The 23466-nt window shown below is 48.4% G+C and overlaps 1 protein-coding gene across 3 annotated transcripts in view; it reads left to right on the forward strand.

The window, feature by feature from the left end:
* VDR (vitamin D receptor) overlaps window positions 1-23466 on the forward strand; it is a 621180-nt gene that overhangs the window by 233428 nt on the left and 364286 nt on the right. For all 3 annotated transcript variants that reach the window (XM_069653184.1, XM_069653183.1, XM_069653185.1), the window contains one exon: window positions 218-311. In XM_069653184.1, coding sequence (XP_069509285.1) covers window positions 218-311 — 94 coding nt within the window. The remainder of the gene's footprint in view (window positions 1-217; window positions 312-23466) is intronic.

Here is a 23466-nt window from a genome sequence, read left to right on the forward strand (position 1 = left end):
CCCACAGTCAAAACACTGATAACCATTGCATTGGGTATAACACAAATTATTATAGCACGCAGAAGCAGCTTGAAGAGCTATATAACAATTTGAGATTTTTGTTAGCTATGGCAAGTAGGGTCTAGTCTCATCAGAAACCATCACATTACGATTACCAAAATGTCATGGATTAGCAGTTATAGGTAAAGTAAATGTAACTCAATCCTTTCTTTTCTAGCCTCCTGTAAGAAAACGTACAACCAGATCATCGTCTATACAGACACCAAGTTTTTCTTCAGACAGTTCTTTGGATGCATTCAACTCTTCTCCAGGTAATTTATTAATTGAGCTTTGTTTCTTAGCAATATTATCCAATAATAGATTTATTGAATTGACCATGTTCGAAAGAGTACCAGTTAGATAACTGACAATCGTTTTCCCCACCATTCTATTCTCCTCTATACTTGTTTGTCATTTAAATATGACCATAAAACTGGTTAAATAAAAACTGATATTAATCTCTTGTTTTAGAACACCAAAAATAAAGAAGTGCAGTCTTCCACGCTACGTTAAAATCATTTAATTAGGGAAAACCATACCCCAATGTTTATATTTGTCCTCTTAACAATCTGACAAATGTATCCACTGTGTGAATGTTCTAAATGGCATTGTCTTTTTCTAAAGACCTGGAAAAGATTTTTTTTCAAAGGTTATGGTTATTACTAATAGATATTCAGTCAAAAGGCCTATATTTAACACAAGTGTTGTCAAGTAGAGGTGTAGTGTGAGTGAATGTTTAATTTGTAGTGAACTTTGGATTTGGCAATTACTTTATTTGGACTGTGTGCTTGTACTGGAACTTAACACAAATGTTTTCATTGATTCGTGTGTGTGTTCCTCACGATTTATAGTTTGCGTTTTCTGTGCCTTGGATGGGTGGGTGAGCTTGTTGGGGTTTGGGGGGTGAAACAGTGGTTATGCATATTTGTTTTTCTTTGTGCCTATGTTATTTAGAAAGTATTGTCTGTACATTTCAAGCATGTTGCTTGTGTGACTTGCAGTATATTTCCTGTGCTTACTTCTATTCCGTGGAGAATGGTATTTGTTATATTCCACTTCATATTTTCCAAATCTAATCTGTGTGTTTATTTCAACAATGTTGTTGCTCGATCTTGTCCGTTCTTCCATTTATGTATGTGTCCTTGTCTGGCTCTCTGTGTCTCATTGTCTGTCTTTGTATGTCTGGTTTACTTTTCCTCTTCTTCTCTCCTTTCTATCTTGTCTTTGTTCTCTTCTGAGATCTGCACTTACCTCAGAGGTCTCATCTGACTTCTTGGTTCAGTTTTTTTTTCCTCTGGGGTCTTTCCCCCCCTCCCCCTGGTCTGTGGTTGTATCCCGCCTCTGGTCTATGGTTGTATCCCGCCTCTGGTCTATGGTTGTATCCCACCTCTGGTCTATGGTTGGATCCCGCCTCTGGTCTATGGTTGGATCCCGCCTCTGGAATATGGTTGGATCCCGCCTCTGGCCTGAGGTCTGGTCCTGCCTCTGGCCTGAGGTCTGGTCCTGCCTCTGGCCTGAGGTCTGGTCCTGCCTCTGGCCTGAGGTCTGGTCCTGCCTCTGGCCTGAGGTCTGGTCCTGCCTCTGGCCTGAGGTCTGGTCCTGCCTCTGGCCTGAGGTCTGGTCCTGCCTCTGGCCTGAGGTCTGGTCCTGCCTCTGGCCTGAGGTCTGGTCCTGCCTCTGGTCTGAGGTCTGGTCCTGCCTCTGGTCTGAGGTCTGGTCCTGCCTCTGGTCTGAAGTCTGGTCCCTTGTCTTGCCTCTGGTCTGAAGTCTGGTCCCTTGTCTTGCCTCTGGTCTGAGGTCTGGTCCCTTGTCTTGCCTCTGGTTTGAGGTCTGGTCCCTTGTCTTGCCTCTGGTCTGAGGTCTGGTCCCTCGTCTTGCCTCTGGTCTGAGGTCTGGTCCCTTGTCTTGCCTCTGGTCTGAGGTCTGGTCCCTTGTCTTGCCTCTGGTCTGAGGTCTGGTCCCTTGTCTTGCCTCTGGTCTGAGGTCTGGTCCCTTGTCTTGCCTCTGGTCTGGTCCCTTGTCGTGCCTCTTGTCGTGCCTCGGCTCTAGTCTCTTGTCTCTTGTCTTGCCTCGGCTCTAGTCTCTAGTCTCTTGTCTTGCCTCGGCTCTAGTCTCTTGTCTTGCCTCGGCTCTAGTCTCTAGTCTCTTGTCTTGCCTCGGCTCTTGCCTCTTGTCTTGCCTCGGCTCTTGCCTCTTGTCTTGCCTCGGCTCTTGCCTCTTGTCTTCCCTCAGCTCTTGCCTCTTGTCTTCCCTCAGCTCTTGCCTCTTGTCTTGCCTCGGCTCTTGCCTCTTGTCTTGCCTCGGCTCTTGTCTCTTGTCTTGCCTCGGCTCTAGTCTCTAGTCTCTTGTCTTGCCTCGGCTCTAGTCTCTTGTCTTGCCTCGGCTCTAGTCTCTAGTCTCTTGTCTTGCCTCGGCTCTTGCCTCTTGTCTTGCCTCGGCTCTTGCCTCTTGTCTTGCCTCGGCTCTTGCCTCTTGTCTTCCCTCAGCTCTTGCCTCTTGTCTTCCCTCAGCTCTTGCCTCTTGTCTTGCCTCGGCTCTTGCCTCTTGTCTTGCCTCGGCTCTTGTCTCTTGTCTTGCCTCGGCTCTAGTCTCTAGTCTCTTGTCTTGCCTCGGCTCTAGTCTCTTGTCTTGCCTCGGCTCTAGTCTCTAGTCTCTTGTCTTGCCTCGGCTCTTGCCTCTTGTCTTGCCTCGGCTCTTGCCTCTTGTCTTGCCTCGGCTCTTGCCTCTTGTCTTGCCTCGGCTCTTGCCTCTTGTCTTGCCTCGGCTCTTGCCTCTTGTCTTGCCTCGGCTCTGGTCTGAGGACTGGTCCCTTGTCTTGCCTCTGCCCTGGTCTCTTGGCTTGCCTCTTGACTTGCCTCGGCTCTTGTCTGAGGTCTGGTCCCTTGTCTTGCCTCTGCTCTGGTCTCTTGTCTTTCCTCTGCTCTGGTCTCTTGTCTTGCCTTTGCTGGCGTGTCTGGGGCCTGGTCTCTGCTGGTGTGTCTTGATCCTGGTCTCTGCTGGCGTGTCTGGGGCCTGGACTCTGCTGGCGTGTCTGGGGCCTGGGCTCTGCTGGTGTGTCTTGTCCTTAGGATATGTTTTCTGGTTTGGTCCGCTTGAGTTGCGTCACATCTCTGGGGCTCAATTCTATTCTGCTCTACTTTGATATCTGGGGTCTCGTCTCTGGAGGCTGGTTTGCTCTCACCTGGTGTCTGGAGGCTGGTTTGCTCTCACCTGGTGTCTGGAGGCTGATTTGCTCTCACCTGGTGTCTAGAGGCTGGTTTGCTCTCACCTGGTGTCTGGAGGCTGGTTAACTCTCGCCTGGTGTCTGGAGGGTGGTTTGCTCTCGCTTGGTGTCTGGAGGGTGGTTTGCTCTCGCTGGTGTCTGCAGGCTGGTTTGCGCTCGCCTGGTGTCTGCAGGCTGGTTTGCGCTCTCCTGGTGTCTGCAGGCTGGGGTTTGCGCTCTCCTGGTGTCTGCAGGCTGGGGTTTGCGCTCACCTGGTGTCTGGAGGCTGGTTTGCCTCTCACCTTGTGTCTGGAGGCTGGTTTGCCTCTCACCTTGTGTCTGCAGGCTGGTTTGCTCTCACCTTGTGTCTGCAGGCTGGTTTGCTCTCACCTGGTGTCTGCAGGCTTGGTTGCTCGTACCTGGTGTGTGGGGTCTGGTTTGCTCTCGCTTGGTGTCTGCGGTCTCTGGGACCTGGTTTGCTCTCACTCTGTGTCTGCGGTCTCTGGGACCTGGTTTGCTCTCACTCTGTGTCTGCTGTCTCTGGGACCTGGTTTGCTCTCACTTGGCTGTCTCTGGGGCTTGGTTTGCTCGCACCCAGTGTTTGCTTTCTCTGTCGGTTGGGCATCATCATGTCTTCATGCTAAAAAGGTGGCCATTTTGATTATTGCGTCAAAAACACAGCGAAAGCAAAAACGGGGCTATCACATTCTAAGCCTTCCACAAATTATGGTAAGCCTTAAAGCTGTCAATACCTCTGCAACTTATCCTTTCTCTTTCTCCTTACAACCCAGTTTTGCCTAAACTTAAGCACCACTTAATCTAGATTGTCCCTACAGTAACATGTTCTGAGTAATAGTGTGTTTACTCTATAGGACAACTGTGGGCCTTAATAAGAATTTGAAACACAGTTGCATATCAAAGGGGCCAATAACATCATGCTAGATTTATACAGGTCACCCAGAACCGCCTTCTGGACCAGGTACTTTATTGGTACCTAATTCTTTTTATTGTTTTTAATTTATTTAATTGCCATTTAATGGTTAAAACAAATTAAACGTTTCAGGCAAGTCATCCGATCTATAACATTCTGTATCTCCCTACACATGAGTCCTTCCCACCAAGACTTCACATTACTTGGTTACATGCAGGGTCTTGTATCTTCTTAAAAATTGCGAGGACCAGTTTTACAAAGGCCAACGTGATTGAAACACGCTCTCCTGGTAGTAAAGTTTTCCACCATTCCTTTTTTGGTCGATGCCCATATTTCTTGATTGTCTCTGACATAAGAAGTACCCTTAGATCTGACACAGCTGGGCATAGCATGACCATATGGTAGAGGGTTTCAATTGAGTTGGGTTCTTTACACAGGCGGCATCCCAATTGACCGACTCCCTCTTTACTTGGTCTCAAGATTTCCCTTGTCAGGAACAAATTGAGTCGTATTCTCAGAAATTGCATTCTAAGATACCAGTTGGGGAAGAGCTGCAGGTACTTGGGCAAACAATTCAGCTTTTATTCCTCACCCCAAGATTTACCATATAGTTTGAAAGGCCTCCTCTCGTCCTGTCCCTGAATCCAATCCCGTCTATACAATTTCAACTTTACTTTGTCCGGATTTTGTATGTGTTGACATTTTCTCCAATTTCATCAAGGTCCATATTGCAAGCCTCTTCCCATTCTTGTAGAGAATGCTCAGACTTGGATGTTAAGGCTTTTTGAAGAATCTTGAAGCCTCGCCTCTGATTTTCTTCCTTACATTTCCTTAACAGTTGGAAGGTTTTCCACTTAACTATGGCTTTCAACGAGGTCAGCCCCAACTCCATCCTTACCACCTGGATCAGGACACTTTGGTAGGCCCAGCACCCTTTTCTAAAATAGTCCTTCAATTATCTGCCAGATCTTGACATCGCAGTTCAAGGTTTATTGGTACCTAATTCTTTAATAGCCTCACCAACCTTAACCACTGAACAATCAACCAATTTCTTCCAACTATGTGAATGTCTATAATCGGTATGGTCCAATTCACCTACTGAACAATAGTTCTGACTGAAGTGCCCTATCCAATCATCAGCAGAGATATTTGCAGAGCCTCTTTAGATTTATCAGAAATATTTTCATTATGACCATAAGGCAAAAATATTTGGTATCTTTTGGAATTACAATAGCTCAACAATTCCAGCCATTTTCTCATGTCATGGTCCCGCCTCGCTTGAGAGAACTTTTCTTTGCCTCCCACATGCAGATACCAAAGAATCACTATCTTCATGTCTATTCCTATGAGCTGTTAGTTCCCTCTTGGCTTTCCGGCATTTGTTTGAATAACACCCACTGCGCAGAGACCTTACCCTGTTGTTGGGTCTAAGTGTTAAAGCCTCTTTAATAACATTCAATGAATTAAAGGCATCTATGATGGTTAAATGGATGTTATTAGACAAGAATATCAACAAATGATCATAAACTTTTTTTCACAATAGTTTACGGTTTCGTTGACAGAGGACCACTGATCGCTCTCGACATGCTTAACCACTCTCAAATAGATTGCGCTCCCCCAGTCATTAAACCTGATAAGAAAATATTTAGTTGGAGCTATCGCAGTTCTATGAAAGGTGCTCTTCTCTAGCATATCTGATGATGTACTGCCATTAATACTACACAGTTTGTGTTTGACACACATTTTAAGAAGACAAGCCCCTTGCTTAATTTGGTAGTCCGTTACTTTTCCATCTGGAGCACGGTGAGTGTTGCTGGCGGTAGCTGTTTGAATTGTGTCTAAACTTTATCCATATTGTGTTGGCCCGAGACCCTTACCAGCCCCCCTTGGCTTCCTGATCCCACCCCGCGCACTCTTCCTGATTCCCCGTCCCTCCCGCCTCCCGAGCCGCCCATTCCTTCCTGATTGGCTATCCATACTGCTCCTTCCCGACCTGCCCCCCCCTCCTCCCATTGGCCCTGTGAATATTGTGCTTCGAGCCTAACGACTCGCTTGTTCCCACCAGCTCCTCTTTCCATCTGGAGCACAGTGAGTGTTGCTTGCGGTAGCTGTTTGAATTTTGTCAGAACTTTTGTCCATATTGTGTTGGCCCGAGACCCTTACCAGGTCCCTTGGCTTCCAGATCCCACCCTGCACCCTCTTCCTTATTCCCGGTCCCTCCCGCCTCCCGAGCCGCCCATTCCTTCCTGATTGGCTGGCCATACTGCTCTTGACTAGCCATACCAGGGCAGCCCTCTGCCCGGCAGCCCCCACCGCTAACAACCTCAAGGCAAAGAGCGGCTCCCACCGAGGCGGCTCCAGATCGTATCTGCAGGTATCCACAGGAGAGACAAAAAGCCAGTAGCCTGCCGTCAACCAGCCACAACCAAAAAGTGAGTGTGGCTAGGGTAGGGACTGAAACAATAACTTCATGCCAGAAACCCATACCACTTCTACCTCATTAGCGTCACTGTGTAAATCTGAGTCTAGAAAGTGTGCCTAATAGCGTCACTGTGGTATTGTCGAATTTAGAAAGTGTCCCCAATATCTTCACTGCGCAAAGTTGAATATAAAAAATGTGCCTAACAGCATCACTGTGGTATTGTTGAATTTAGAAACTGTGCCCAATATTTTCACTGTGCAAAGTTGGATCTAGAAAGTGTGCCTAATAGCGTCAATGTGGTACTGTTCAATTTAGAAAGTGTCCCCAATATCTTCACTGTGCAAAGTTGAATATAGAAAATGTGCCTAACACCACCACTGTGGTATAGTTGAATTTAGAAAGTGTGCCTAACCGCATCACTGTGGTATGTTGAATTTAGAAACTGTGCCCAATATCTTCACTGTGCAAAGTTGGATCTAGAAAGTGTGCCCAATGTCTTCACTGTGCAAAAATGAATCTAGAAAGTGTGCCCAATACCGTTGCTGTGCAAAGCTGAATCTAGAATGTATGCCTAATAGCGTCTCTGTAGTATAGTTGAATTTAGAAAGTGTGCCTAATATCATCATTGTGCTAAAATTGAATCCAGAAAGTGTGCCTAATATCATCATTGTGCTAAAATTGAATCCAGAAAGTGTGCCTAATAGCTTCACTGTACCAAAGTTTGAACTTGGAAAGTGAGCCTAACAAGCGTAACAGTGGTATAGTTGAATTTAGAAAGTGTGCCTAACAGCCTCACTTTGGTATAGTTAAAGCTAGAGTGTGTGCCTAATAGCATCACTGGGCCAAAGTTTGACCTTCGAAAGTGTGCCTAATAGCGTAACTGTGGTATAGAAGAATTTAGAAACTCTGCCTAATTAGTGTCACTGCACAAAAGCTGAATATAGAAAGTGTACCCAGTAGCATCACTGTGGTACTTTTGAATTTAGAAAGTGTGCCCAACAACCGCACTGTGCAAAGTGAATTTAGAAAGTGTGCCTAACAGCATCACTGTGTTATAGTTGAATTTAGAAAGTGTGCCTAACAGCATCACTGTGGTATTGCTGAAATTAGAAAGTGTGACCAATATCTTCACTGTGCAAAGTTGAATCTAGAATGGGCGCCTAATAGCGTCACTGTGGTATTGTTGAATTCAGAAAGTGTGCCCAATATCTTCACTGTGTCCAAAGTTTGAACCTAGAAAGTGTGCCTGATAGCGTCACTGTAGTATAGCTGAATTTAGAAAGAGTGCCTAATAGCTTCACTGTGCAAAGCTGAATCTAGAATGTATGCCTAACAGCGTCATTGTAGTATAGTTGAATTTAGAAAGTGTGCCTAATATCATCACTGTGCTAAAGTTGGATCCAGAAAGTGTGCCTAATAGCTTCACTGCACCAAAGTTTGCACTTAGAAAGTGTGCCTAACACGCGTAACTGTGGTATAGTTGAATTTAGAAGCCTCACTGTGGTATAGTTAAAGCTAGAGAGTGTGCATAATAGCCTCACTGTGTGGTATAGTTGAAACTGGAAAGTATTCCCAATAGTGTCACTGGACCAAAGTTTGACCTTAAAAAGTGTGCCTAATAGCGTAACTGTGATCTAGAAGAATTTAGAAACTCTGCCTAATTAGCGTCACTCTGCAAAAGCTAAATATAGAAAGTTTACCTAATAGCATCACTGTGATATTGTTGAATTTGGAAAATGTGCCCAATATCATCGCAATGCTAAAAGTTTATTCTATAAAGTGTGCTTAATTTCATCACTGTGCAAAAGTTGAATCTAGAAATTGTGCCTAATAGCGTCACTGTAGTATAGTTGATTTTAGAAAGTGTGCCCAACTAGCGTCACTGTGGTATAGTTGAATCTTGATATTATAACCAAGCCCTATTTCCGCCCTCGCCATGCCATGAGTCCATCCCGCCCAGCTAGGTCCAGAGAAAGAGCCTCACTGTGGCTCACCTCCCTACCCCCTCCACCTAATTCCCTACCCCTACTATCCGACCCTCCACCTCACTCCCAGCCCACCCCATATCCAACTCTCAAGCCAGTAGAACCCCCCATCCCAATCCACCCCACCCTCCACCATATCCTCACCCACCGCCGACCCAACCATCAAGCCAGAGGAGCCTGATGGCACACCGAACATCCGAAGACCCCTCAAATCCCCTCCACCCAACCACCCCCAGCATGCCCACAACCCCTGCCCCACCAATGAACTGCCCGCTGACCCCCCCAGACCCACCGCGTCCCACCACACCCTGCCCTTTTGTCGTGACAACTCCCTCTAACGTCCTCCACTAACCTCATCCCTTCCACTCCCTAAAAACTGCACGTCTCGCCCTGGCAAGAACAGTGGCCGCATCCCCATCGCCCCCCTGGTCCCCTACCCTTTCACTCACACCCACCGCAGTAAAAACCCTAAAAAAAGGAAACAATCGTGGTCTCCATCAATCTCCCACTACTCCTCGCCCCTCCTGTCCTGACCCACCACCTCAATCTCTCAATCTCCACCATCCTCCCCTTCCGCACCCTGCTTCGAACCCCACTCCCTTGAATTTTCACCAACCACACATAGAACCCCTAACGCCCTACGCTTCAGCCTTGAATCACCAGCCTCAAATCAGTCTTCCCACCAGTCCTACCTCACCCTCCCGTCCAACCCCATCCTCCCCACACCCACCTCCTCCTCCACCCACCCACTCTTATCAGCCACCATCGACCAACCCTTCACCAACTAGTGATGGGGGGCAATGGGTCACTTGACTCACTTATGTCCCTTTGGGACCCATAAACACAGGGGCCCTGGCTGGACTCAGTCTGGCGCTAGGCTCATATAGAGATGTGAGCAGGAACACTTTATTTCATTGCAGACATGCTTTTATTTTACGAGAACTTTCCAGGAGCTGAAAGCCTTTATTCCAGAGAACATCCTCATGTGCTGATCATTGGGTGTGGCAGGGTGTGGCAGGGTGCGGCAGGCAGGCTGAACATGGTGGGCGTGGCTTCAGAAGCTCAGCTATATAAGATACTCCATCCTTAACCTGGTGCTTTGCGTTACTGTGCACTCGCGTGCAACGTGACGCTCACCGCCGCTTGGACCAGTTCACTTACCTTTTGAAACCAGGCATTCTCCTGCATACTCACCTCCACAAAACCGGTGTTTCATGGCTTCATCTGCAGACTCATCTCCTGACATCCATTGATCTTGATCCCGACGCCTTAGCACCGCACTCCGCATCCACGGACTCTGACCCAGTGAAGAAGGTTAGAACATCCGTCCTAGGGCCGCGCCACATTTGAACCCCGCGCGCCCCCTGACGCCTCGAGCTCTGCAGCTTCTGACGGGCCGGCAACATCGCCTGCAAGGCAAGAAAGCAAAAGAGCAAACATCAAAAGTGGAACGGACAGCAATACAAGACAACAAACTTTACAATACAACAAAAACAGAAGAGGAAAGACAAAGGCAAACAGGAACACTTACGTGAAGTATAGTGGCTTATTCGCAGTAGGACTGGACTACCACGTGAAAGGGACCAGTGAAGGAACTCAGTCCAGAACATACAAGCGCCCGTGCCAGAAGCAGCAGGACGCAGTGCTCGCCAAAACTAAACAGGTGAGCTTTCTAGGGACAGCGCATCCCACGGGTACCACGGTTTGGGAGAAGGGGTCTGGAAGGGGATCAGGCGCACAAGCTGGCATACTCACGCCCCCTATTCTCCATGAAAGTTCAGTCCTGAGCAGCATCACCTATTACCACCGGTCACCACATAAGTGCAGAGGGCGAAGTTGGACCCGAGCGACCTCACCCCCGGAGAGGGCTGCAACCGTGCCCCAACGCCTCCGCAGAGACCAGGTGAGCGTAACACTCACCTCCCAGATTCCGCTCACTCCACACCTCCTCACACTCCTCACTCCACACCTCGCAGCCTGCCACCCACTCCTTCCCACCACCACCACCCCGCCATCCTCCACATCACCCCCCGTGCTGAAGTAAGATGCATCCTCTTCAATGCCTGATCTGTAACAAAAAACAGACACAGCATCTTCGACGACCTCGCCTCAGACAAACCTGACCTAGTCTTTATCATGGATACCTGGTTCTTCAATTACTTTACCCCCCATCGCCCATGAAGCTTTCCCCCCGGACTACTCCCTCATCCCACTCAACTGTCCCTCTAGAGGAGGAGGACTTGCAATTGTTTTCAAGTCACACTTCTCCGCCTCAATCATCGAATCCCAGACAATCGTCCCTTTCTGCGAATCGCTTCTCATCAAACTATCACTACACCCATCGTTCTCCCACAGCTTCCTAATCATCTACAGAGCCCATGCCTATGACAGACCATTCTCAAGCAACCTCTGTGATTCGATAGCCACCATCCAAATAAAGCATCCCACCCTCACTCTGCTATGGGATTTCAATATCTGGCTCGACATTCCCACCAACCCCATGACTCACTCACTGGTCCACTCTCTGGATACGCTTAACCTCCGGCCTTCACATGAACGGCCCAACTCGCTCTAAAGGACACACCCTTGATACCATCTTTAGTTCCCTCGACCAGAAACATCTAAGCCCCCCTACACCTATCACCTGGTCTGATCACTTCATTGTGCCTTTCACCATTTGCTTGATCACCCACCTCCACATTCCTGAACCAGAACCCCGAAATCTACGCAAATGCTGGAAGAAACTAAAAATCATCCCTGACCTAGCCGATGCTCTACTCCAAACTCCTCCCTCAACCTCCCCACATAATGAACCCTTAACCACCGACTCCTTTGACTCATGACTTAATATCTCATTAATCCCGCTCACCCCCACTTGCCAATCCTCTGCTCGCTGTGGCCCTTATTCCAGATGGTTCAGACCAGAACTGAAGACTGCAAAACAACTGTATAAATCCCTCGATCGCAAATGGCGGAAAGATAAAACCAACCTAAGTAGATCCAACCTGGCCTGGCACCACCGCCACTGCAAAGCCGAAATCCGAAAAGTAAAAAAAGTCCACTACAACTCCCGAATTCTCAACTGTGAAAACCCCAGCAAGGAACTCTGCGACTCTCTCTCTCCACTTCTACACCACTGCTCTCGACAAAACAAATTCACTAAACAACAAACTAGCTGCCATGTCCCTGCCAGGTAATCCACCCGCCCTACCAGTCACCCCCACGCTTGCCTCACATACTACAACCCAACCCACCTTCGATTCGTTCAATCCAATATCAGGAGACCAATTTCTCAAACTTTTGTCTGCCCGGAAACCATCTGGCTCCCCCCTAGACCCCTGCCCCGCCTCAATCCTCAAAGAAATATTCTCATCCACCTACGCAGGAGATAATGCAAGAACCATCATAAATGACTCCCTCTCCTCAGGAATCTTTCCAGACGCCTTCAAAACTTCTTATGTCAAACCTTCTAAAAAAAAAAAAAAATCTCGACCCCAAGAAATACTTCCCCATCTCAAACACCAGGTTCCTTGCTAAACTCATCGATCGAACCGCGTACTCCCAACTAAATGCCTTTGTCGAATCCAACAATCTCCTAGACCCTGCACAATCAGGCTTCAGACCTCGATACAGATCCGAAACCACTCTGACCTCAATCTGGGATGACCTTAAGATCACTGCAGACTCTGCGGGATGCGCTGCACTAATCCTTCTAGACCTCTCTGCTGCCTTTGACACATTCAACCACTCAATCCTCCTCGACCACCTCCATTCCCTAGGAATCCATGGAAACATTCTCAAGTGGATAGCATCCTTTCTCAACAATAGGAAACAAATTACTCTCCTCTCAACCTTTGCTTCTACCGCCCGTCCAGTCAATAACGGAGTTCCACAAGGAGCATGCCTGTCAGCCTTCCTGTTCAACCTCTATATGTCCACCCTCCCAGGAATAATCCGCCCGCACAATATCCTGTGCTATAACTACACCGATGACACCCAATTAATCCTAAAACTCCTCAACTCAAACCCCCAACTATCAGCCCGACTTCGCAGCCTCCCTCCTTGACATTGACCGCTCCTCTTAAACCCCACTAAAACTGAAATCATGGTATGTGGCAACCACAAGCGTCTCCCACACCCTCTTCCATGGCCATCATCCGTGTGCAACCCACCCTCCGCCTCAACCACAGTGACAAATCTTGGATGAACTCTCGACTCTGACCTAACTCTCTCACTCCAAATCAACAATGTCTCTAAATCCTGCCATTACCACCTCAAAATTCTCAGATGCATTTTTCTGTACCTCTCCTTTCCCAACAGACTCGCTGCTGTCCTATCTATTGTAATGTCGAGACTGAACTATGCCAACTGCCTCTACCTTGGGGTCCAAGCATACCATCTCATTAAACTACAAAGAGCACAAAACGCTGCTGCCAAATTGCTTCTAGCACTTGGCCCTAGAGACCACACCTCTCCAGCTTTCAGAACTCTCCACTGGCTCCCGATTGGACAAAGGGTGACTTTCAGAACCCTATGCATCTCACACCGAGCAGTGAATTAAACCGGCCCTCTATACGTAGAGGACAAGTTAAAACCTTACCGTGCACTCTAGGATCAAGCTTTGCCCTCCTTTTAGTGATACCAAACCCCAACTCAGTCAAGTTAGGAGGATCCTCATTCTCAGCCCTGGCCCCCTCCCTATGGAACTCGCTTCCACCCCGCATTCGACACACCGAAGACTACCTGTCATTCCTCAACTTACTGAAAACATGGCTCTTCCTTTAAAAATCAACAGATAGAGCAAATGGAATGAATAGCCACAACAAACAGAAATCCAAGGTTGCTTGAACAAGAAAATAAAAGCGCAAAGAGTGCCGATGGAACAGATAGAAAGTCTAAAACGGATAGTGTAACTAAAACAAATAGACTGAGAGAAACGGATAGAGTAAGTGAAATGAACGGAATAGATCGAACGGAATAGATCAAACAGATTGAGCAGATGGATCGGATAATGAATGGATCGTATAGAGTGGATGGATCGGATAGAGTGGATGCAACGCATAGAATGAATAAAACAGATACTGGATGGAGTGGATAGAATGCACAGAGTGGATAGAATGCACGGAGTGGACAGAGCGGATGGAGCGGGTGGAACAGACGGAACAGACATAGCGGATTAGACTCGAAGTGGATGGAGTAGACAAAGGATGGAGTGGATGGAAAAGACGGAAAAAGAATGGAAAGGACGGAACGGATCAAGTGGATGGAACGGATGGAATGCATGGAACGGATGGAATGCATGGAACGGATGGAATGCATGGAACGGATGGAATGCATGGAACGGATGGAATGCATGGAACGGATGGAATGCATGGAACGGATGGAATATATGGAACGTTTGGAGTGCATGGAAAGGATGAATGGATGGAGTGGATTGAATGGTCAGTAGGTGGAACGATTAGACTTGATGGAACGGATGGAGTGGATGGAGCGAATGAAGTGGATGGAAGGACGGAAAGGACCAATGAAATGGATAGATGGAGTGGATGGATATGAGCGGACGGAGTGGAGGAACGGACGGAGTGGGCCGAGTGGACGGAGCAGACGGAACGGATGGAGTAGATGGAACCAATGGAGTAGATGGAACGGATCGAACACATTAAACTGATGGATTGGATAGATTGGACGGAGTGGATAGAGTGGATAGAGTGGATAGAGTGGATGGAGTGGATAGAGTGGATGGAGTGGATGGAGTGGATGGAGTGGATAGAGTGGACGGAGTGGACGGAGTGGATGAAGTGGATGGAACGGATGAATAGGATGGAACGGATGTCCTGCTCTCGTGCTTGGTCAGAGGCACATACTTACTCTCCCCTATACACCATCATTCAACTAGAACACAGCTATGCTATGACACATTCGGCCAAGCTGTTCTCATACTAACATGACCCCACAAACACCTCATCATCCTAATAAAACGCAGCTAGCTGAGCACCTACCGGCTAGCTTAGGCTTCTCCTCAGGCCTAACACAGCCACAACTCAGTCTGGGTGTCCACCCTCCAGACTGAACAAATTCCAACTGATTTCCTCAGCACCACACCTACCTCTATAAAGCAGCTATCATGCAAATACCACACCAGCTGCTCACATATCCGGTGCGCCCACGCACCATACAACACTCTCTCTCTACTGATTTGAACTGCGGTTCCTGAGGGGGTTCAACCTACCAGCGCTTTGAGGTCATTCCATTTATACATAAGGTGCTATATAAATGCCAAGTAACATAACATAACATTAACATCAAAAGCGTTGTTCCCCACACCTGACCCAATTCTAGCATTCATATTGCCCCTATGATCACACCCATATTATTTCTGGTAACACATCCTGAGCACGCATTATTTGATTATACAGACTGTGAAGTGCTTGCAGTGTAATGGTGTTGCCATTATTTCCTGCACAGTTATAGTAAACGTTGAAAATGTATCCATGCACCCCCAAAATAGACTGATATTTCGAAATGTGACTGTTACATGTAGAACCGGTATGTAATTTAAAAGCCTTGGCATGTCAGATTTAATCAATGTCACAAGCACCCCCCTACCCCCGTTGCTCGGCCTCTAACTGCAGCTATAGCGGGGTAAAAAGACTGATAGCCCGGTAAGAAGGCACACTCCAGAGCTACATCTACTGTAATAGGATAATATAAAGTGATATAAGCACACCATTCAGAATCTTTCAATTTCAACACTATACCTGCTATATTCCAGGAACGAATCATCCACTTGTTCACACCCACAGTAGTAATACCACCTGTACCATTATTAATCCTGATTTCAGATTGGGGATTCACATTTTTCAACCCAGCGCTAACATCAGATAGCTCCCTTCTAGAACTATTGTTAATGTTAAAGGTATGTGTCCTTTGCACCATCACCACCGGAGTGGTCCCCAGGCGTATCTGAAAAGGAGAGTATGAAGAAAGAGGGGAGTGGGGGAGGGGGCTGTTAGTAGGATGTAGTGGGAATCGTAAAGTGAGAGTTGTGATGTTCTGTTGGCAGCTTCAGTTCAGTTTACACCATTTGCTGAGCTTAAGTGTCGTTTTCTGGTCTGTGCGAATTCCCATGTGCTGTTGTGCCGGGTTATGTGTTAGTTTGTTGTTGCAATGTGGTGAAGTGCATGCGGATTGCTGTGCCAAGAGGTAGTTGTGTGAGTTTCTGTATGAGACGTGTATGCGGAAAGTTGAGTTAGGTTAGCAGGTTTTCCTTACGCCTTTGTCTTTGCGTTTTGTGCTCAACATCTATGATTATCCTGTGTGTTGGTATTGTAGCTTGTCTGCGCAGTTGGTAGACCGGTTCAGAAGTGTCAGTTTTCCTCTGTGTTACACTCTAGGGGTATGTGTACCTGGATTATGTCGGCGTATTCACCCATCCTAGGGTTGGAAAATGTTATGTTAGAGCTCATCAGGTCATCCCCACCCTCTCTGGTCCTCCCGTGTTGTTCCCTTGTCCCCCCCCCCTCCCTTCCCGCACACAGGATCACCATGTGACCTGTGTGCGGGAAGGGGTCGGGGGGGACAAGGGAACAACACGGGAGGCCAATTGTGGCCAATGCTGGATTTTACTTTTATGGGCTTCATTGATTCACGGTGCGTTACCGTTTCTCAACTCTCATGCTGGACTTCCTTTGCATCTTGTACTCATGGTGACCCTGAATCATGCTGTTCCCATCTTCATCTTGTATCCTGGCTTGCAACATTATGTGTTACTAAAGACTTCTTGTCAAGAACTGAAGTCCACATAGATTAACTATACCTCTGTCCCCAAGCACCAGTCAGAGAGAGACAAGTTGACTCTCTGACCGATTAGTGAGGCCACAGGTGGCAGGATCAGTAAACTCTGGGTCCGAGATGATTTAGGAAAAAACAGGCAAATTAGATATAAACAAACAATCTTAATTCGTTGTGTCCCAATCTAAGAACTAGAAAGACACTTAACAAGATAGAGACTGGAGTAAGGAATGGAAGGCACTGATCCCCTCCTTATGTCTTGCGAGAAGTCGTGGTGGAAGCAACTTTCAAGCAACAATATGGGCGTTTTACCAAGACCACAATGAGGTGCCACCGTAGGGTAAAGAGGATGGGTGGGACTCCTGATGGGGGAATATGATAGGACAGAGGTAGGGCCAAACAAGGGTTAAGGTCCAGGGTGTCCATTCCAAAGACCAGATCCAGAGCAGTCCAAAATCCAAGAGCCAAAGTCAGAGCAGTTTGTGGTAAAATGTCAAATTAGGCACCAAATCCAAATGGGAAAATCAGGTAGCAAAATCCAAGAACGTTGCCGGGTCCGTAATCCAAGGTACAAGGAGCAAGAACGAAACTCCAAACGCTGCGGAAGAACAGCTGAGAAGCGTTTAAGCAGCGTACTTGGTGTCCTTTTATTTTGTCGGCTGATTGTCACGTGTGCATGTGATCGAAGTGCCGGAAATCAAAGTGCTGAAAACCCTGATATGAATCGCCGGTAAAATTTGGCAAAACCAAGGAAGGATTGGAGTGCTTTTATTGTAGTCGGGACGGGCCAATCAAGAACAGCGCAGATCTTAGCGTGGTTCATGGACAAACCTCCGGAAGTGATGTGAAAACCCAGAAAGTCCACCTCCTGTGCGTGGAACACACATTTCTCTGGTTTGGCAAATAAAGCATTAGAACAGAGACAGGCAAAGACTTCCCTGACGTGCCCTATATGTTCGTCTATAGAGGGTGAAAAAATCAGAATGTCGTGCAAGTTAAACGACGACAAAGTTGTCTAAGATATCATGAAGAATGTCATCCATCAAGTGCTGGAAAGTAGCTGGAGCGTTGCAAAGCCCAAAGGGCATGACCGTGTACTCAAACAGCCCATGTCGTGTACAAATGGCTGTTTTCCACTCATCGCCCTTTCGGACACTGATCAGTGTTGGGGAGAATTCTCTGCAAGGCTAATTTCCCAAACCTAGTGAGTCCCCCAGCAGCTTTGCTGGATTTTTTTGGGGTTTATTTTTTTCTCTCCTGCTAAGAGTGAGATTCTTTTGCTCCCACTCTTAGACATGATTTGAGGTCTTCCTTTAACTTTCCATGTGTTTTATGGGCTATGGCGTCTTTTACTCCATAGGGTCTCATGTGTTTTTTGATGTGGGTTACACAGCACCCTCCGTGCTGTAACCCAGGGATGTCGTAGCGACCCCCCAACATAGACTCCATACCCTGGGACTGACTGACTGTCTCCCAGGGAATGTAAAGTCACCATTGGCTTTGCTAGTCCCAAATTATGAACAGAAACCTGTACAAACCATCATATTGTGGACGTACTGGTCGGGGCAATTCGATTGCCCCGGGGTCTGTTGTTCGAGGGGGCACGTCTCCGTCCCCCCTGATTGAGTTTTGGCTGGTGGTGGTGGCAGTGGATACTACTTTTTATATTCGACCGCAAATCTATCTCTATGGGATTTTCCCATTGTTCGAGGCTACCAACTTTAATTATTTAATTCTTATAGCCTCGAACATACCGCCGGTTTATTTATTTAATATTAATTCACTGGTTGGTATTTTTTGGTTGTTCGAGATCCATGGACTGTGGTTCATCCAAAGATAACTGAGCTAAAGTACCCAAGACCTGGGATTGGGATACAATGTCAGAGTGGGGAAGGAGACAGTTGTCCAGACACTGGGCCGACTCAAAAACCAGACCCCGGGACCAGTCAATGGCAGGATTATGTATCAGTAACCAAGGGACACCAAGGATAAGCACAAACAGAGGAGTGGTTATTAAGCCAAAGGAAATGGTTTCTCTGTGTGTGTCTTGAATTAGTAGAGTGAGGGGCGCTGTTTGTTGCCTGATAGGGCCCGATACTAGAGATGTTCCGTCTACAGCATGTACTGGTTCGGGATGTTTCTTGTTTTGTACAGGAAGGTTCAGGGAAGCGGGCAAAGGTATGTCAACGTAATTCCCAGTGGCTCCGGAATCTATGACCAGTTGAACATGGTGCTTAATGTAGTCCGTAGAACACAACAAGGCATGGATCAATACAGGATTAGTAGAGCCTGGTGGCGAAGAGGGTGTACAGGGGGTCAGAAATGGGCTCGTCCGTTGCCCTGTTTCTAGGGGCGAGCCTTCTGAAAAACCGACGTCTTGGGTTTAGGGCGTCTTTGGCACTCCTTAACGTAGTGTCCGCCCAAGCCGCAGTAAAAACAAGCGTTGGTTTGCCTTCGCCGTTCTCTTTCTGTGGGTGTGATAGGGCTGCGTATTCCACCTATTTGCATGGGTTCACCAGAAGAGATGGAAGCAGGGGTAGTAGGAAAATGAGAGAGGCGTTCCCTTGAGACCTTCTGTTCTATGTTCTGATCGCTGAAAATCTAACTGAAGGGGTAGATCGACAAGTTTTGGGGTACTGAGTCGGCAATGCGGGAACCACGGTCAGGGCTCCTTCATATGGTCATTAAGACCCCCAAAGAAGACCAAAGCCTTCTTATTTTCAGGCCAAGAGGTTTCAACAGATAACTTGTTAAACCGAGTGATGTATTCAATCAGAGTGGTCTTCCCCTGAGCCAACTCAAGGAGTTCCAAATCGTGGGTCTGTGCTTTGACGCGTGTCAAACCCACTAGTCATTTCAGCAAATAACAAATCGAAATCATATAATACTGGGCTGTTACCTTCCAACAGAGGATTGGCCCAGGTTGCTGCTATGCCGCTCAGGTGTGACAAGGTAAAGACTGCTTTAGTGGTTGAATCGGGGAAAGCCTGTGGAAGACAGATGAAGTGTAGCTTGCACTGATTCAGAAATGTACGAAACCTTCGGGGATCACCCTGGAATTTCTCCAGAGCACCTAACGGGAATGGAGTGGGTGTATAGACAGAAGTGGGCTGGGCAACCCCAACAGATGGACCAAGCTGGACAGGTGGTTCCTGATACTCGGGGTCTGGAGGTAATGCATGATGCTCGCTCTGTATGGTGACTAAATGCTGGTGTATGGCTGCAGTCTGCTCTGACATGTCATCCCTCAGAGTGGTTATAGCCTGAACCAGAGCAGTCGCCGGGTCCCCGGCAGAGGTATCCATAATCTTGTGGAATGAAGGGTTCTCAGTCTGTCGAGAGCTGAAGTCAATGTAGATTAAGTATACCTCCGTCCCCAAGCACCAGTCAGAGAGAGACAAATTGACTCGCTGACCGATTGAGGCCAAAGGTGGCAGGATTAGTAAACTCCGGGTCCCAGGTCACTGTAAGGAAAAAACAGGCAAATTAGATATAAACAAACAATCTTGATTCGTTATGTGTCCCAATATAAGAACTAGAAACACCTACCAAGATGGAGACTGGAGTAAGGAATGGAAGACACTGATACCCTCCTACTCCTACGTCCCGTCCCCTTTCCTCCACACTTATGGGACATTCCTCCGTCCGGTGAGACGGGACCGGAGCACTTTGTAAAAGCATCAAAAACATTTGCAAAATGTTTAGTCCTTCCTCTCTTTCTACGTGGGGTAAGGCACGAGGCCGTAACCCCACCCACCTTGGCTCCGCCCCGCGCATCGCCCATAAGTCCTTTTCTCCGCTCGGGACTGGACGCACTTGCATCTGTGGAAGAATTTCTTCCTTTTTTCCTCCTATCTGGCTCTCGCTAGCGATCTCGTAGTAGTCTGTCTGTCGTTTAAAATAGACTTTCCAAATTGTAACTCGTGTCAGCGGCGCTTCGCGAGGGCGGACCCCCATCCTCTCTGTTTAGAGTGCTTGGGTCCCGATCACCGTTGGGACTCCTGTTTCTATTGTGATTCTCTTTCGGTCCGGGCCCTTTTACGTCGGTTAGAGCGGTGGGAAGAGGTTTTTCAGCGTACTCCTACTACGCACTTTCAATCCTTCATCGACGAAAAGAAGAAACGCCCAGTGAGTAGTTTACTTCTCAGAGCACCCTGGCCGGGGGACTCCTTCCCGGGGTCTTCCTGGACCGGGAGGAGCATCGACTGCTCTGTCACCAGGGCTTGCCCTGAGGTGCCTTCTGGGCCTAAAAAGTGTACCAGAGTTTTCTCCGAGGGTCTCCGTAATGGGCCTGTGGACACCGGATTACAATCCGAGGCCACTCCTGTGGGGGCGGCGTGTAGACCTAGTTCTACTGAGTCTTGGGGTACCGGACCTCGCTCCGAGGCCTCGGCTTCCCTCAAAAGTACCGGGTTGCGCCCCGAGGCCTCGGCTGGGCTTGGTAAAACTGAACGTATGTTCGGAGCCCACTGTGAAGAGGCTTCCACCGGACTCAGGTCCGAGGTCCCTCGTATAGACGCTAAGGTGACCAACAGTTCTGAGAAGCCTGTGGAGGCTTTGTCAGTGAAAAATCTTTCACACCGGTCCTGTTCTTGTGGCGACACCAGAACCGTTGAGGGGGCAAGGGGTGAGCTTTTGAATCGAAGTTCCTCCTTTACCAGCAGTGCCGCGGTCCTTCCTGTGAAGGCTAGCTTGGCTATTGGTATGTCGCAGAAAGATTCCAGGCTGCATAGTACCGGCTCGGCCGAGGTACCTTGGGTAAAGGCTAAAATGAAGACCCCTGATCCATCGGGGGGGACCCCTGCTTCACTTCCACTCGTGCCGCAGTTCCCCTCAGGTGATAGCAAAATAGCGGCCTTTCTCGCCACAACCACTGCAGCCATTTTGGGCGCTTCCCCTACAACTAAGCCATCGGCCTCAGGTGTAGGGTTTGGTTCTTTAGGTGAACATAAGGTTCCTTGTGGGCATCCTTTTCGTCCAGTTTACGACTGGAAAGCTTGGATGCCTCTTCCGCACAACTTCTCGCTTTCCGTGGGTTTGGCACCCTTGATTTATGTGGACACCTCTGAGGATGGGCCTGTTTGGCAACCCTCCCCTCTGCGTCCCTGGAATTATCCTCCTCATGAGAAGCCGCTTCCGGTAGCTCCAAAGCCTTCTCCGGAGGACGTTTTTTTCAGCAAGTTTCAGATGCTCATGCGTACCGTCTCCATGAGGGAGTATTTTAAGGGTCTTCCACTTGTGCCGCAGTTCCCCTCAGGTGACGGTGCCGCCTTTGCCTGCGGTTCCTTCCCCAATCCTTCCACCCTTGCCCCCGTTGTCCCCGGTGGACAAGACGGTGCCCGACGCAGCTCAGCAAGACCCTGAAATGTCAGATGATGTGCAGGGCGATCAGGACAGCGAAGACCAGCCCCGCTCTATTCAAGCTTTCCACGACTGGGTACTGGACATGATGTGCCTATTGGATGTCCCAGTGCCCGAGACACCCGCTCCGCAGGAGGGTGTGCTTTCGGGGGCGTTCACCTTATCTCCTTCGAAGTTGATACCTCTCGACAAGCGTGGTTGCATGCCACCAAGTTCTCAAAGGAGGTGCATGACAAGGTGTTTGACCTGCCATTTGACGGTAAGGAGATTTTCCATTCCACAACGGATGTGGAATTTACCAAAACTATGGACAGCATCCAGACAACTAAGTCCTTGTCCGTCCTGGTTAAAGCTCCTTTTAGAACCCAGAGACCGTTGTCGCAAAGCCGGCCCTCCTCTGGTTTCAGAGGGTTTCTAGGTCGGAAATCCTGCAGAGCGGATACTCCTTTGGGTAATAACCGCTGGAGGCAGCAACGGACTCGGTTTTTATCCCGGTCCTCAGCCTCTTCCTCAGGTTCAGGTGGTAACAGCACTGAAAAGCCTGCCGAATGAGGGTTCTCCACGCTCGCATGAGACCCCGGTGGGAGGATGCATTGCTTCTCATTGGGAGGCGTGGCAGACCATCACCGAGGACCGGTGCGTCTTGTCAGTCGCTCGGGGGGGGGGGCTTCTGCTTACCCTTACCCTCTACCCCGCCCTTCAACCCTCCTTTCCAACAGTCAGGGTTGTCCTCCCTAATAGCAGAGGTTCAGAAACTGCTGGACCTCAGAGCTATGGAACCCGTTCCCCTCGGGCAACGAGGGGAGTGCTTCTACGCCCGGATGTTTACGGTGCCCAAACCCAACCAGGCTGGCCTGCGCACCATCCTAGACCTTTCCCAGTTCAATCTTTTCTTACCCCAAGAGAAATTCAAGATGATTACGCCCGGCCAGATACAGTCCTCTTTGCAGATGGGCGATTGGCTCAGTGTGGCGGACCTTCAGGATGCGTACATGCATATTCTGATCTGGAATCCACACAGGAGCTATCTCCGTTTCTCTGTGGGAGAGGAGCACTTCCAGTTTCGTGTGCTTCCTTTTGGCTTCAGCTCGGTGCCACGTGTCTTCACGTAGATGATGTTCATGATTGCGGCCTATCTTCGTCTGCAGGGTATACGTGTATATCCGTATTTGGACGACTGGCTCTTAGGCAGCCCTTGCCCGTTAAAAGCAGCGTTCAATCTTCAGTCTCTCCTTCAGCTCGTGTTCCATCTTGGGCTGTCGGTGAACTGGCAGAAATCTTCCATGATGGTCTCGCAGGACTTGATTTTCCTGGGTTTTTGCTGGAACATGATAGACTGAAGAGTGTACCTGACCGGGGACAAAATGGCAGATCTGTTGGCCACGTGTCAGATGTTTGCGCAGTCGGAGAGCATGTTGGTATGGTGGTTCCAGAAGCTTCTGGGCCTCATGGCCTTGTGCTTATTGGCTCTTCCTCTTGCTCGTCTCAAGATGAGGTGCACTGAGATGGCTCTTCAGAGTTCGTGGCGTCAGGCTGTGGCTCCGGACTTCAAGTCGATATTGATTCCGGCTTCCTTGAGAATGGACCTGGAGTGGTGGTCATCTCTCAGCAACCTGTCGGTGGGTGCGGGTTTTCAGGACTCAGTCCCTAGTGATGGTCACGACGGACTACTCCCTTCTGGGGTGGGGTGCGACGTTGGACCTTCTTCAGGTCTCGGATCGTTGGTCGCATCAGG

This window comes from Ambystoma mexicanum, chromosome 3q (assembly GCF_040938575.1).
Source record: "Ambystoma mexicanum isolate Mex_15411 chromosome 3q, UKY_AmexF1_1, whole genome shotgun sequence".
NCBI classification, from domain to species: Eukaryota; Metazoa; Chordata; class Amphibia; order Caudata; family Ambystomatidae; genus Ambystoma; species Ambystoma mexicanum.